Source organism: Argopecten irradians, chromosome 14 (assembly GCF_041381155.1).
Source record: "Argopecten irradians isolate NY chromosome 14, Ai_NY, whole genome shotgun sequence".
Taxonomy (NCBI): domain Eukaryota; kingdom Metazoa; phylum Mollusca; class Bivalvia; order Pectinida; family Pectinidae; genus Argopecten; species Argopecten irradians.
Genome location: NC_091147.1, coordinates 3,275,496 through 3,291,253, shown reverse-complemented (window position 1 = coordinate 3,291,253; position 15,758 = coordinate 3,275,496). Strand labels below are relative to the sequence as shown.

Genomic DNA, 15,758 nt, shown 5'->3' with positions numbered 1-15,758 from the left:
TATTACCATTTAATACACAATTATCTACATACATACAATTATACGGCTATACCCATATGTTCAATATTACTTTACATATTCTAATGTGGCAGGGACAGTCTGACCCTTGACCTGTCTTTTCGTATTTAACATTTCCACCCTGTCATGTGACTCAAACTTAACACCACTCACCTGGCACGTGCGGACTGGGAACGCGTATATCCCAGAGCTGAGCAAGGTTTACCTTACCTGAACACGGTGTATATAGATATATAGCTATTCCGGAGGAAAACAAAAACCCATGTCACATTGATATTGGATTTTGTCACTATGCATATCAGCATAATAAAGAACAATGGAGGCTAAAACTGGTGTTGCGTGATTGCGTCTCTGCCCAAAACAGAAAGATATCCCCACCCCGTTTCACTCCTTTAGCCACTTCTCCACGTCTTTGGTCATGCCAGGCCAAAAAAATCTATCCCGCAGCAACGATAACGTTCTATAGCGTCTTGGGTGTCCCGTATCATTATGCAACGGCGTCAACACTTGCTCGCGCAGGGACGCCGGCAGTACAAGTTGGTCTACTTCGCCCTCTTCATCAGACATGTGTCGATACAGCACACCACCGTTTCAATTTCCAGCTATCTCAGCATCTCTTAAGGGTGGCGCTCTTTGGAATAGCGGATAACTTCTTTCGTGACGGCTTCAGGTTCTGCCTTATGACTGGCAACCATTCCCCAATGACATCATCATCTGCCTGTAACATCTTCCATTCACGTGCTGTCATCGTGCGAAAACCATGTTCAACTTCAACTTAAAATGTATCCAATGCCTCTGCTGACAAACTCAAGCATTCTACCAAGGGTCCACTACAGGTAACTGCTCCATTACACACCGATTGCACAGACTCTGCCGAAATGCTACATCCCGGGAGCCGTGACAAAGCATCCGCATCGGCATTGTTCCTTCCTGGTCGATACTTTATCTCGAAGGTGTATGCTGATAAAGCGGACAGCCATCTATGCCCGTCGCATCAAGCTTAGCTTTAGATAGGACGTAAGTCAAAGGGTTGTTGTCCGTTAAAACTTTAAATTTCTGGACATATAAATGATCATGAAACTTCTCCGTAATAGCCCATTTCAACGCCAAGAATTCCAGTTTATGAGCTGGGTAATTCCTTTCCGATTTACTTAATCCTCGGCTGGTGTAGCAAATAGGTCTTAAATGTCCATCCTGATCTTGATAAAGAACAGCTCCTAGTCCCTGGGTACTCGCATCCGTGTGTAGTTCAAACGGTTGGCTGTAATTAGCATAACCAAGGACAGGTGGGTTGCACAGTGCCTCCTTCAGACTCTGAAATATAGTAGCCTGCTCAGACGTCCACATCCATTTAGTGGTACCTACATCGGACTTCACTCTACCCTTTTTCGTCTTATCTCTTGTTGGTGGCAATAAGTTAGTTAAAGGCCGCGCAATCTTTGCAAATTCTTTACGAACTTTCTGTAATATCCCGCGAACCCTAAAAACTGACGTATTTCCTCAGGACTAGTTGGTGTCGGCCAATCTCGTACCTTCTCAATCTTCTTTGGGTCAGCCTCAATTCCATCCGGTGGTTTTTCTCCGGGTACTCCGGCTTTCCTCCACCAACAAACCTGGCACGTCCTTACATGACCCTCGCTGTTAATAGGACGTAAAACTAAACAAACCAAATCCATCTGGTGTAACAATATGTCCCACGTAGGCAACTCTGTTCATGAAGAACTGACATTTCTTAGATACAGGTTTCAATCCCGTTGTCTCGTAGTCTCTGAAAAACCTTTCCTAACTTCTCCAAATGCTCATCATAGGTCCTTGAGAAGATAATTAAATCATCAAGATATATCAAACACATGGCAAGGTGTAGGTCTCCCATACATCGTTCCATTAAGCGCTGAAACGTCGCGGGAGCATTTGTAAGTCCAAGTGGCATTCCTTGTAAACTTGTAAAATCCTAATGGGTCAACAGAAAACGCAGTACGCTCCTTGTGTTCATCCTCCAGCTCGATTTGATGATAACCCGATTTTAAATCCAACACGGTAAAGTAATGCGATCCAGCCAAACAATCCAGAATATCCTCCACTCGTGGTAAAGCATATGAATCCCGTATGGTTCTCTGATTCAACTGACGGAAATCTACACACATTCTCAATGATCCGTCTTTCTCTCTTACCAAAACAACGTTCGAAGACCAAGGACTGTGTGATGGCTTAATGACTCCTGCAGATAACAGGAAGATGAGTCTTGACTTCATCGTACATAGAAGGCGGTATCCTCCTGTGACGTTGTTTAAAAGCAACTGCATCCGTCAAATCGATTCGATATTTCACAAGACCAGTACATCCAAGATCAGTGTCCCAGTGTGAGAATATATCCTCGTAGTCCTTAATGAGCTTCTTCCCCATACTAGATTCATCTTCGGTAACAGCTGAATTTGAAAAGTCTATCTTGTCCATAAACGACTGAGGTATTCCCATTTCGTCATCAGATTTGGGCAACTCTTGTACAACCACCGGCTGTATTTCACATAAAACGGCCTCAGGGGGAATCACAAATGTCCATGTGGTTAAATGCGAAAGCTGGATATCTAGCGGTTGTGTGTTATCACAATTGTAGGAGAATACAGTAGGCGTAACATCTATATCCTTCGATAGTTTAAAACGTTCCGTAGGCTGAATGATAGCGCAAGTAGTCGGATAAGCACTTCGCTGATCTATGTATCCTTTTAGAGAAACCGTAGAATTGGGCTTCAAAATACAATACATGTTTCCTGCATTCTTAATAAGACCAAAGCTGTTACGATTCCTCGCTAAATCCCGGTCCCTCAACGTCATACTACGAAACGCTAAAAACCATGGTGTATCCAACCCCTTCTGTAGATACTTTGGTCCTTTCTTCCTTCGACAATCTTCTAATAATACATCCAAAACATTTGTCCCGAACAAGACTGGTACCTTCGAGTTATAATTGCTGTTAGGAACAACCAACAATAAACAGCTCTGCTCACTTGATCCAGGTAATCCTCCAAACTTGACATTTGTCTCCATCAATCCCGAACACGGCAACTGTTGTCCATCTGCACACTCAATAGCAAGTAGTTCACCAACAGACTGTAATTTCAGATGACTCAAATGGCTTTCATAAAATTGTTGACTCACCGTAGACACCGTCGCACCTGTATCCAGTAAAACTCTGGTTTCAGTGCTATTTAATGTGACATCTACCTCATTAGCATTGCCAATCATCTGTGCACCAGTAGTCCTCTTCCGTCCGTCCGGACCTTGTATTCGGAAATCTATGAGCGGTCCGTCTTCATAAACTCCTTCCCTTTTACCGAACTCCGCGAGTGATCCAATATTACCCTGCATCGCGCTCTAATATGTCCCGGCTGCCTGCATCTCCAACATATAACATCAGTTTTCTTTTCTAATGACTCATCATCCCCATCAGACTTATCCTGAGATGACCTAGAATGGTAAACTGATCCTTTTCCATAATTGTTAGAATTCCCTCTATTCCGGTTACGATGATCTCGGTTGTTCTTCCAAGATACCGCGCCTCCGTCAGACATCTGTTTGTCTAACCTCTGAATAGCGGCAGACAACTGGTTTACCATAGATTTCAAGTCATCCTTCTCATTCTTCGTCTCTCCTTCAACCACAGAATGAACGATAGCCGCAGCCGTCGCAGATTTACCACCATCTCTTGATCTCTCTATAGACCTGATTGCAATGCACAATTCCTCAAAGTCAGAAATAGAATCATGTTTGTGACCGGTTATGTCTCTCAACTCCTGTCTCAATCCAGACCAGAACTTGTGTAACCTCTTCTTACGCTCCGCGGGTCCTATAGCAGCATCAGCCCTCAGCAACAAGTCCTCAAGCCTACAAGCCAACTCCGTCACGGTCTCTTTAGGTTGTTGATGCGCTGCATAGAAGTTCTCCAGCAAAGTCTCCTGATCATCAACAATACCATACAAGCTTCTCAATTTGGCAATCAGCTGGGCTGGCGTCGCATGAGCTCCAAGTCCCATAGCTACCTTAGCTGCAGTTCCCTTCAACGACCTCCGAATCGACTGTCCAATGATATCCTGAGACTTACCCGTATCGATGAGACATTGTACCTCATACTTCCATAAATCAAACGGAGCCTCGCCTTTCCCGTCATCTCCGGAGAATAAAGGTATCTTATAGAACCTCGTGTCCAAAGTAGAAGAGCTAATACTTTGAGTATTACTTAGCCCATGACCACGTAACGATGGGTCGGCAGTATCCACTCCTCCAGTATTGATAAGAAAATCCTTCATCTGACTCCTCAAAGTAAGTAAACTTTCACCCTTGGGCCTAGCACCAAGCTGAGAAAATAACTTCGTCGCCTCCGCAACAGGGTCGCTAGGGGGTGGAGGTATCGCTTCCGCCTGAGCGAATTTATCTTTTGAATCCGACATAACAAAGCAAGGGTTACAACATAAACAAAATAATAAAATGCTAAAGCAAACAAACACCAATTTATCTATGTGTCCTTACCAAACACGGAACAAGTATTCTACTCTTGTCCTCATAGATGCAAACACTTACTGAATATATCCAGCCAAGTCAGCAACATCCAAAGCAACTAAAAATATATATATACACGATCGCGCGCAGTCAATATATATGCAACACGCGTACGAGACCGAAGCGTCACTCCAAAATAGCAAAAATAGCACATAACGCACACTCATATACTCAACATCAATGCAGAAAGATTCACTCCATACATATAACATAGAACACACCAACATTGACCCAGTAAGTACCCACAAAAGAAAAAAAATATAAATTCCACTGAAAAAAAAAATCCAACATGCTAATCCTAAGTGAAAAAAATAAACTAGCGAAAAGCGGCAGAGAAAAAAACCAAATACACCTATGGCGAAAATGGTCTGAAAAGATTGGATAAAAAAGAACTAAGTTTCGAAACACATAATTTATTGCCTGAGATTATGCCATATCCCGGCGTCAGCCGTCCGTCAACAATCGACTTCTTCATAACCGCTGGTCGGAAAAACTGAAAAGCTGAAAATAATACAAGTGACTCCCCGGGGGCCTGATGGTCGCGGTCAAAAGTGTCAATTTGGCTGCTTTCATATTTATACTTCTTCTCTGAAACTGCATCGAAAAGTACTCATATTGCATTGGTAACGACCTTATGGGGATGGAATTCAAACTTGCACGAATTGTGGAACTGACCCCCAGGGACCTGAGGGCATGACCAAAGGGGTCAATAGTGTCTTCGTATGGATAATATTTTATTTCATTAGCAGTTCGTTCCGTACTATCTTTTTAATGATAAATACAGTACATGGTCTTATTCAATTCGGAAAATAATGGCATTTTATTTAAATTCAGTTTAGCATTTTAAGTAGGTATATCATTTTTTATTGCGAGTCAGTTTGTAATAAATTAGCGTATACATGACTTTGCTTCTGTCGGACACCTTCATTGACTCCAGGTAAACGACCAACCAGAATGACCAATGGGGTAGGGTTTTCAACCAAAACCACAGATAAACCGTTAGGGTTTAACAGTTCACGGTTACTAAAAGGTACCTGGCGATTGGCAGAATGATCGAAGGGAATGCAGTGCGTTTCCGCCATGGTGCAATTCATTGTATATGTTTACAATCATGCATTTACGTTTACGTATTGTATATTGTATTACGTATTATAAGTACTCATCCATATTCTACCCTTGTTATTTTTCCAGGTGCATTCTTAATACCGTACGTCTTCTTTATGTTGGTGTGTGGGCTGCCTCTGTACTTCCTAGAAATCATGACGTCACAGTTTTCTGGGAAAGGAACATGGCGTGTGTGGGATTTTTGTCCTCTGTTTAGAGGTTTGTATTAACATAGCAATACTTGCAAAGATTGGTAGTTTATTCCATCCGATTTATATCCTTCTCTTGTCATTTCCGGAACTGTTTATATGATTTTGCGCCTTTACTGAATTGTTTCTATTGCATTTTAATGATTCATTGAAACGTTTTATTTCTACTTTTGCCACTATTATATATTATATATTCCGCAGCCTCCCAAAACTACAGACATTTACAGACTACAATACATTTTCACACATAATGACACTGTCAGACAATAGGGCAATAAACTTAAGTAAGTAAATCAAAGTTAATCGATCCACAATGTAATTCTGTGGCGACAAATAGACGATGCTGCAATATAGCACTTGTTTCTATCGAGTTTACCTAATAACGTGATGACAATAATCGTCATAAAAACGAGAACGGTTTGATCCTATTCGGGGTATTGGTTGTCCTCCTTCATTTTCCCGATCAGTATGATGTTAATAACAAATATAATAATGAAGTCAAGGAAATATTTACAACTGTCTTTATTCCTTCACCAGGATTTGGAATCACGTTTCTGTTTCTCAACTGGATTCTCGCTGTTTACATCATGCTACGAAAAGCTTGGATCATAGAGTACATTGTAGCTTCCTGCTCGGTCGAACTGCCTTGGAGTTCGTGTGGGAATGCGTGGAACACTCCGGGATGTGTACACGCTGGTTCCCCACCTGGACAACTTGGACCCAAAGGCTATGTCGAGTACAATAACACCAATACAACGGTATGTATTTGTCATCGTTTTATATTTTACTGTTTCCTTGTATCGTATTACTATGTTTTGAGGTTGCAGGAAGCTATCGAGAGAACCAATAACCTGCAGTAAATAGTGCAAACCTGTCCCATTTCGACACTAGCAGACATGGAGGGCTAGTGTTAAATGTAAAAACACCGAAGATCGAGAAGCTAAATCATCGCTCTGGTATCGTTTTATTGGTGACTCTGTAATGTACGTACTGATACAAGAAAAACGAAGTTTATTTGGATAACACGGCTGCATGTACTGATCTATATTTTGCAGATAACTGCCTATACAACAATAACTTCAGTGTCTGGTGTTAACAATGACTCGTCACTAATTTACATGTCCTCTGCGGAAGAGTTCTGGAAGTAAGTACACGCCAGCGCCATCTGGTGTTTATTTGTTATCTAGGCTATAACAATGGCATTTTTGTTATGATAAGCTGTCGACATTTGAACAATTAGAGAAGCAACACGAACAATTTAACCTTTTTAATGCGTCGGATAATTTTCCTCGGTATCTTGATCAAAGGATCTACACGTGGTACTATAAAGTAAAGGAAGCAAAAGCACAACTGTGGCCACGATACACAATATACCACAGCCCGCCTTAAACACTGTCACTAACTATACATGACAAACGGGTACAGGTTCTAAAATGCCCTGAGCCATATATAACAGAAAACAAAAACTAAGATCTGAAGACCAATCTATGTAAAATTAAAAGGTTGCCTCCTACGTTACGCTTATATACAAATGTATAAGCATTTTTTATTTGCTTTCATACTAAATCCAACTCTCTGATTGGCATATTCTTTTTCTTCATATAAAATGTACTATGAAGAGAAATCCTAGAATGGCGCGAAAATCCGACGTAATCATGACGTCACAATAGAGACGGTGACGTTGCGTATTGATTTTGAAAAAAAATAATCCATAATCATATAGGTATGAAAGAAATTTTGTTTGCAAACTGTGTGAAAGCGGATTCACACAGTTTGCAAACAAACTCTATGGAGTTAACAAATAGTTAAATCAATGCTTAAATGATACATGCCATTTTTATGGGAAACAAAGTCAAATAATTTTGTATATCGATGCCGACACGAGATTCTATGTTAAGGAGTGGTTATACATTCATGACTTGCTCACAGAAACTAATTTAGTAAACAAAGTTATTTTCCCATTTACAGCATTTCATAATCGCTTATTGAACATCTGCGTTTAATACAGTTACTCGTGAAAGGGTCTAATTCGTACTAGAACAATTACGCCAAAATTAGTAGCTCACAAAAATTTAATGATTTACATGACCCTGGTTTATAGGACGTTAATTTATCAAACAAACACAAACCAACACAATATTCGCTTATCATGTTTGAACATTGGAAATATTATAAATATTCGTGGACAGCTCAAAGTTATTGTTATGTGGCAGTTACAAGGTCCTGGATATTTCCTCTGGAATTGGTGATATTGGAAAGCTGAACTGGAAATACCTGCTATACCTTGTGGCATCGCATGTTGTCATCTGGTTGTCTTTGGTGAAAAGTGTCCAATCTATTGGAAAGGTGAGTTTGTTTATAGCATAATGAGAACACCAATTAAAACTTGTTTTTCAATTTCAAGTTTGATCATAATTTTATTACTGAATGACTGGTATACTGTCACAACTTATTTCGGGAGCATGCCTCGTTGAGACAGGACTATAACACCGGCAAGAGTTTCAACCATTAAAAGGAGACACGGAGATATACTACAGTCTCCCATAACACACAAACAAGTACCGCTCGCAACGCTTTCACGTATGAATGATGGTCATCAAATAACCATAGTCATTAATAGGACATTATGATAAACCAGTCAATCTACCTACGAATTTTGAATCAAGCACTTGTAGTAACATAGAAAAAATTTATTCTTCATAGTTGCTAATATTCGCGGGGGCTTTGATTTCGTTGAATTTGTGGATCCATCCAAACTTACAAAAACTACACAGCAAAAAGTGCAACGCATGTTTCATATACGTTTGAAAAAACATGCGTTAAACGTATGTTTTAAACATGCGTTTTACGTACGTTTTGGCCACCATGCGTAAAACGTACGTTTGAACAAAACATGCGTTAAAAAATAATTTCCCGCGAAAAAGTTCCAAACAATGAATCGCGAACTTTTACACCCGCAAACATTATACAAATATACAGTAAGATGTGCTATTTTAATGTCTACCATAAATATATAGACTTGTACTATCTATACCTGATTTTATGTAGATGATGTACATAACAACGATAACTCCGATAGTACTGACCATCATTATCTGGATCAGAGCCCTCACACTTCCGGGAGCCACGTCTGGTATGGCCTACTTTATCACGCCGGATTTCAACCGTCTCGCGCACTCGGAAGTGAGTATATATTTTGGTTATATATATAATAGGGATATATAAATTATACAACTTCCAAATAAATGTAAAAAATTAAACTAACGAAAGCGGTCGGAATAAACAGGAAAGAGGTGAAAATGTATTATCATGTTCTTGTGGCCTTGGTAATGAAACAGCCGAACACTATCTTTTCATATGTCCTTTATTTAATGAACAAAGATCATCACTCAGAACCAAAATACATAACTCTAATATTCCCCACTCGCATTTTAACACAAAAACTCTACTGCATGGCTGTGACAATTTTGATGAAGAAAAAAATACATATTTATTGCAATGCATATCAGAATATATATCTGAAACTAAAAGATTTTTTTAGATTTTTCTACTATGATAGGTTGGGGAGATACACTAATAATAATATTCATTCATAATGTAATGTTAATTGTTAAAATATTTTGTTGATAATTGTACTATACCGGATTTGTTTGGAGATGGCTTATATAGGCTTTGCCTGTTGCTAAATCCATTTGCATATTATTTGCAATAACATTTGTTGAAATGAAAATGAATATATGAATTATACAACTTCCAAATAAATGTAAAAAAATCAAACTAACGAAAGCGGTCAGAATTAACAGGACAGAGGTGAAAATGTTTTATCATGGCGTTGTACTGTAAACTGTTTTCTTGTGTTACAAATATATGTAGACACATATTACACCAAAGCTCACATGATGGCGACAACAAATTTCTGTACTCATGGGAACACACTTGAAAAGTTTAGACATACTATGGTAACCACTGTTTCCGTCTGGACTACAATGCGTAATATCTATTTTGGTGAATTTATGGTTATACTGTAAAACATATAAAATGAATTGGGTCGAAGACGTAATATCAACGGACGTATTCAAGATAACAGTTAGATCCTTATAAACGTATGTCTGTAGGATACGAAGGGAGCACAAGACAATACGCATCACCATTGCCCCATGCCATATAGTTTATAAGTTCTACATGTATTCATTGTTTATGTTTTGTTAACTTTTGTGCATTTTGGTCCTTTTTGTGTCTGATAAAGGGAAAATCACCGAAAATTCGACTAGTTTTGTCCACACTTACAATTACTTCTTTGCCACATATAATATCAATTACGACATTCACAGTAGATACCATTTGAGTGTAAAGGTTATTTACAATTTAATTACAACGTAATCAACATGTAATAAACATGTTACGTCAATGATAATATCCACATAACTTCATATAATAAAAAAACTAGAATGGACATTTAAGCATTATCAAATGTAATGTCAACTTGCAGTCGTGAAAAAAATGATAAAAATTATTGCGAAATTTAGGTCAACGGATGAATGCTAAATGATAAAGTGGGATGCTTTTATAAATTCCACTGGTAAAGTTATCCACTGTATGGCTGAATAATGCATGGTGTAGGGAAACATGTTTATCTATTAAAGTGGTTGTACAAATTCTTTGGTTGGTTTGTCTAGGTATGGATCGAGGCGGCATTCATGGCGTTCTACACTCTGGGACCCGGATGGGGTGGTTTGGCCATGTATGGAAGCCATAACAGATTCAACGATAACTGTTTTCGGTAAAGTATTAACTAAAACTAGTGTACAACAAAATAACATATCGAAAACGATGAAATCTCGAAATGGATAATTGCTTATTCTTGCAAGAAAATCTCTTCAAAGCCTCAATAAGCCAACAGCACAATGTATTTATTTTGAATATCATTAAAGTGATTATCCTCCCTAATACTGCACTATTTCCCATAACGCTAGTTGTTCCGTGTTTCACTGCCTCCGCCTTATAATTCGCAGTTGTTGGTTATTATTACGCCAAGCGACAAAGCTCGCCGATAGAAACCAAAATAATTTGTTGTTGCACAACTGAGCGACATGATGGTGTCAATTTAAAAAGAAACAACACCACCCAATAATCACAGAATAACATAAATAAGACAAATACAGTAAAACAACATTCTTTAGTGTGCGATTTACATTAGCGAATAGCACAACCCAAATAAATTCACGAAAGTTTGCAACCTCGAATTGATATCTATATTATATATAATGATAGAAATTTCCATTCCTTTTGCTAAAACGCGAATGTTATTATTCGCGATTTTTTTTAATGGAAACCTAGAAAATTTATAGCTACAAAGAAAGTTGGTTTACAGTATTCCGAAAATCAGTGATAATAATTTCTAATGGTCCATGAACACAACTGGTGTAGATGAAACTTGTAATCTTTGTATATATCCATGTGCACAGTGACGTCACAATTAGTTACATGTACTGTGATAACAGAGATTTATGGATTGTTTAATGGACTCGTTACTTTATCTTTGTATATATCCACAGTGACGCCACCATTAGTACCATGGTAACAGTGATTTATGGATTGTTTAATGGACTCGTTACTTTATCTTTGTATATATATCCAGAGTGACGCCACCATTAGTACCATGGTAACAGTGATTTATGGATTGTTTAATGGACTCGTTACTTTATCTTTGTATATATCCACAGTGACGCCACCATTAGTACCATGGTAACAGTGATTTATGGATTGTTTAATGGACTCGTTACTTTATCTTTGTATATATATCCAGAGTGACGCCACCATTAGTACCATGGTAACAGTGATTTATGGATTGTTTAATGGACTCGTTACTTTATCTTTGTATATATATCCAGAGTGACGCCATCATTAGTACCATGGTAACAGTGATTTATGGATTGTTTAATGGACTCGTTACTTTATCTTTGTATATATCCAGAGTGACGCCATCATTAGTACCATGGTAACAGTGATTTATGGATTGTTTAATGGACTCGTTACTTTATCTTTGTATATATATCCAGAGTGACGCCATCATTAGTACCATGGTAACAGTGATTTATGGATTGTTTAATGGACTCGTTACTTTATCTTTGTATATATATCCAGAGTGACGCCATCATTAGTACCATGGTAACAGTGATTTATGGATTGTTTAATGGACTCGTTACTTTATCTTTGTATATATATCCAGAGTGACGCCATCATTAGTACCATGGTAACAGTGATTTATGGATTGTTTAATGGACTCGTTACTTTATCTTTGTATATATATCCAGAGTGACGCCACCATTAGTACCATGGTAACAGTGATTTATGGATTGTTTAATGGACTCGTTACTTTATCTTTGTATATATATCCAGAGTGACGCCATCATTAGTACCATGGTAACAGTGATTTATGGATTGTTTAATGGACTCGTTACTTTATCTTTGTATATATATCCAGAGTGACGCCATCATTAGTACCATGGTAACACTGATTTATGGATTGTTTAATGGACTCGTTACTTTATCTTTGTATATATATCCAGAGTGACGCCATCATTAGTACCATGGTAACACTGATTTATGGATTGTTTAATGGACTCGTTACTTTATCTTTGTATATATATCCAGAGTGACGCCACCATTAGTACCATGGTAACAGTGATTTAGGATTGTTTAATGGACTCGTTACTTTATCTTTGTATATATATCCAGAGTGACGCCATCATTAGTACCATGGTAACAGTGATTTATGGATTGTTTAATGGACTCGTTACTTTATCTTTGTATATATATCCAGAGTGACGCCATCATTAGTACCATGGTAACAGTGATTTATGGATTGTTTAATGGACTCGTTACTTTATCTTTGTATATATATCCAGAGTGACGCCATCATTAGTACCATGGTAACAGTGATTTATGGATTGTTTAATGGACTCGTTACTTTATCTTTGTATATATATCCAGAGTGACGCCATCATTAGTACCATGGTAACAGTGATTTATGGATTGTTTAATGGACTCGTTACTTTATCTTTGTATATATATCCAGAGTGACGCCATCATTAGTACCATGGTAACAGTGATTTATGGATTGTTTAATGGACTCGTTACTTTATCTTTGTATATATATCCAGAGTGACGCCATCATTAGTACCATGGTAACAGTGATTTATGGATTGTTTAATGGACTCGTTACTTTATCTTTGTATATATATCCACAGTGACGCCATCATTAGTACCATGGTAACAGTGATTTATGGATTGTTTAATGGACTCGTTACTTTATCTTTGTATATATATCCAGAGTGACGCCATCATTAGTACCATGGTAACAGTGATTTATGGATTGTTTAATGGACTCGTTACTTTATCTTTGTATATATATCCAGAGTGACGCCATCATTAGTACCATGGTAACAGTGATTTATGGATTGTTTAATGGACTCGTTACTTTATCTTTGTATATATATCCAGAGTGACGCCATCATTAGTACCATGGTAACAGTGATTTATGGATTGTTTAATGGACTCGTTACTTTATCTTTGTATATATATCCAGAGTGACGCCATCATTAGTACCATGGTAACAGTGATTTATGGATTGTTTAATGGACTCGTTACTTTATCTTTGTATATATATCCACAGTGACGCCACCATTAGTACCATGGTAACAGTGATTTATGGATTGTTTAATGGACTCGTTACTTTATCTTTGTATATATATCCAGAGTGACGCCATCATTAGTACCATGGTAACAGTGATTTATGGATTGTTTAATGGACTCGTTACTTTATCTTTGTATGTATCCACAGTGACGCCATCATTAGTACCATGGTAACAGTGATTTATGGATTGTTTAATGGACTCGTTACTTTATCTTTGTATATATATCCAGAGTGACGCCATCATTAGTACCATGGTAACAGTGATTTATGGATTGTTTAATGGACTCGTTACTTTATCTTTGTATATATATCCACAGTGACGCCACCATTAGTACCATGGTAACAGTGATTTATGGATTGTTTAATGGACTCGTTACTTTATCTTTGTATATATATCCAGAGTGACGCCACCATTAGTACCATGGTAACAGTGATTTATGGATTGTTTAATGGACTCGTTACTTTATCTTTGTATATATATCCAGAGTGACGCCACCATTAGTACCATGGTTACAGTGATTTATGGATTGTTTACTGGACTCGTTACTTTATCTTTGTATATATATTCAGAGTGACGCCACCATTAGTACCATGGTAACAGTGATTTATGGATTGTTTAATGGACTCGTTACTTTATCTTTGTATATATATCCAGAGTGACGCCACCATTAGTACCATGGTAACAGTGATTTATGGATTGTTTAATGGACTCGTTACTTTATCTTTGTATATATATCCAGAGTGACGCCACCATTAGTACCATGGTAACAGTGATTTAATGGATTGTTTAATGGACTCGTTACTTTATCTTTGTATATATATCCAGAGTGACGCCACCATTAGTACCATGGTAACAGTGATTTATGGATTGTTTAATGGACTCGTTACTTTATCTTTGTATATATATCCAGAGTGACGCCACCATTAGTACCATGGTAACAGTGATTTATGGATTGTTTAATGGACTCGTTACTTTATCTTTGTATATATATCCAGAGTGACGCCATCATTAGTACCATGGTAACAGTGATTTATGGATTGTTTAATGGACTCGTTACTTTATCTTTGTATATATATCCACAGTGACGCCATCATTAGTACCATGGTAACAGTGATTTATGGATTGTTTAATGGACTCGTTACTTTATCTTTGTATGTATCCACAGTGACGCCACCATTAGTACCATGGTTACAGTGATTTATGGATTGTTTACTGGACTCGTTACTTTATCTTTGTATATATATCCACAGTGACGCCATCATTAGTACCATGGTAACAGTGATTTATGAATTGTTTACTGGACTCGTTACTTTATCTTTGTATATATATCCACAGTGACGCCATCATTAGTACCATGGTAACAGTGATTTATGGATTGTTTACTGGACTCGTTACTTTATCTTTGTATATATATCCAGAGTGACGCCATCATTAGTACCATGGTAACAGTGATTTATGAATTGTTTAATGGACTCGTTACTTTATCTTTGTATATATATCCAGAGTGACGCCATCATTAGTACCATGGTAACAGTGATTTATGGATTGTTTAATGGACTCGTTACTTTATCTTTGTATATATATCCAGAGTGACGCCATCATTAGTACCATGGTAACAGTGATTTATGGATTGTTTAATGGACTCGTTACTTTATCTTTGTATATATATCCAGAGTGACGCCACCATTAGTACCATGGTAACAGTGATTTATGGATTGTTTAATGGACTCGTTACTTTATCTTTGTATATATATCCAGAGTGACGCCACCATTAGTACCATGGTAACAGTGATTTATGGATTGTTTAATGGACTCGTTACTTTATCTTTGTATATATATCCAGAGTGACGCCATCATTAGTACCATGGTAACAGTGATTTATGGATTGTTTAATGGACTCGTTACTTTATCTTTGTATATATCCAGAGTGACGCCATCCATTAGTACCATGGTAACAGTGATTTATGGATTGTTTAATGGACTCGTTACTTTATCTTTGTATATATATCCAGAGTGACGCCACCATTAGTACCATGGTAACAGTGATTTATGGATTGTTTAATGGACTCGTTACTTTATCTTTGTATATATATCCAGAGTGACGCCACCATTAGTACCATGGTAACAGTGATTTATGGATTGTTTAATGGACTCGTTACTTTATCTTTGTATATAT

At 37.7% G+C, this 15,758-nt stretch overlaps 2 protein-coding genes across 2 annotated transcripts in view; both read left to right on the top strand.

Moving 5' to 3' along the window:
• The window catches only part of LOC138308004 (sodium- and chloride-dependent glycine transporter 1-like), a 134,476-nt gene that overhangs the window by 22,966 nt on the left and 95,752 nt on the right, over positions 1–15,758 (top strand). The window lies entirely within an intron of this gene.
• LOC138307797 (sodium- and chloride-dependent glycine transporter 2-like) overlaps positions 1–15,758 on the top strand; it is a 32,354-nt gene that overhangs the window by 7,643 nt on the left and 8,953 nt on the right. Inside the window, 6 exon segments of the mRNA XM_069248685.1 lie at positions 5,764–5,895; positions 6,423–6,643; positions 6,941–7,029; positions 8,099–8,231; positions 8,934–9,068; positions 10,562–10,665. Coding sequence (XP_069104786.1) covers positions 5,764–5,895; positions 6,423–6,643; positions 6,941–7,029; positions 8,099–8,231; positions 8,934–9,068; positions 10,562–10,665 — 814 coding nt within the window.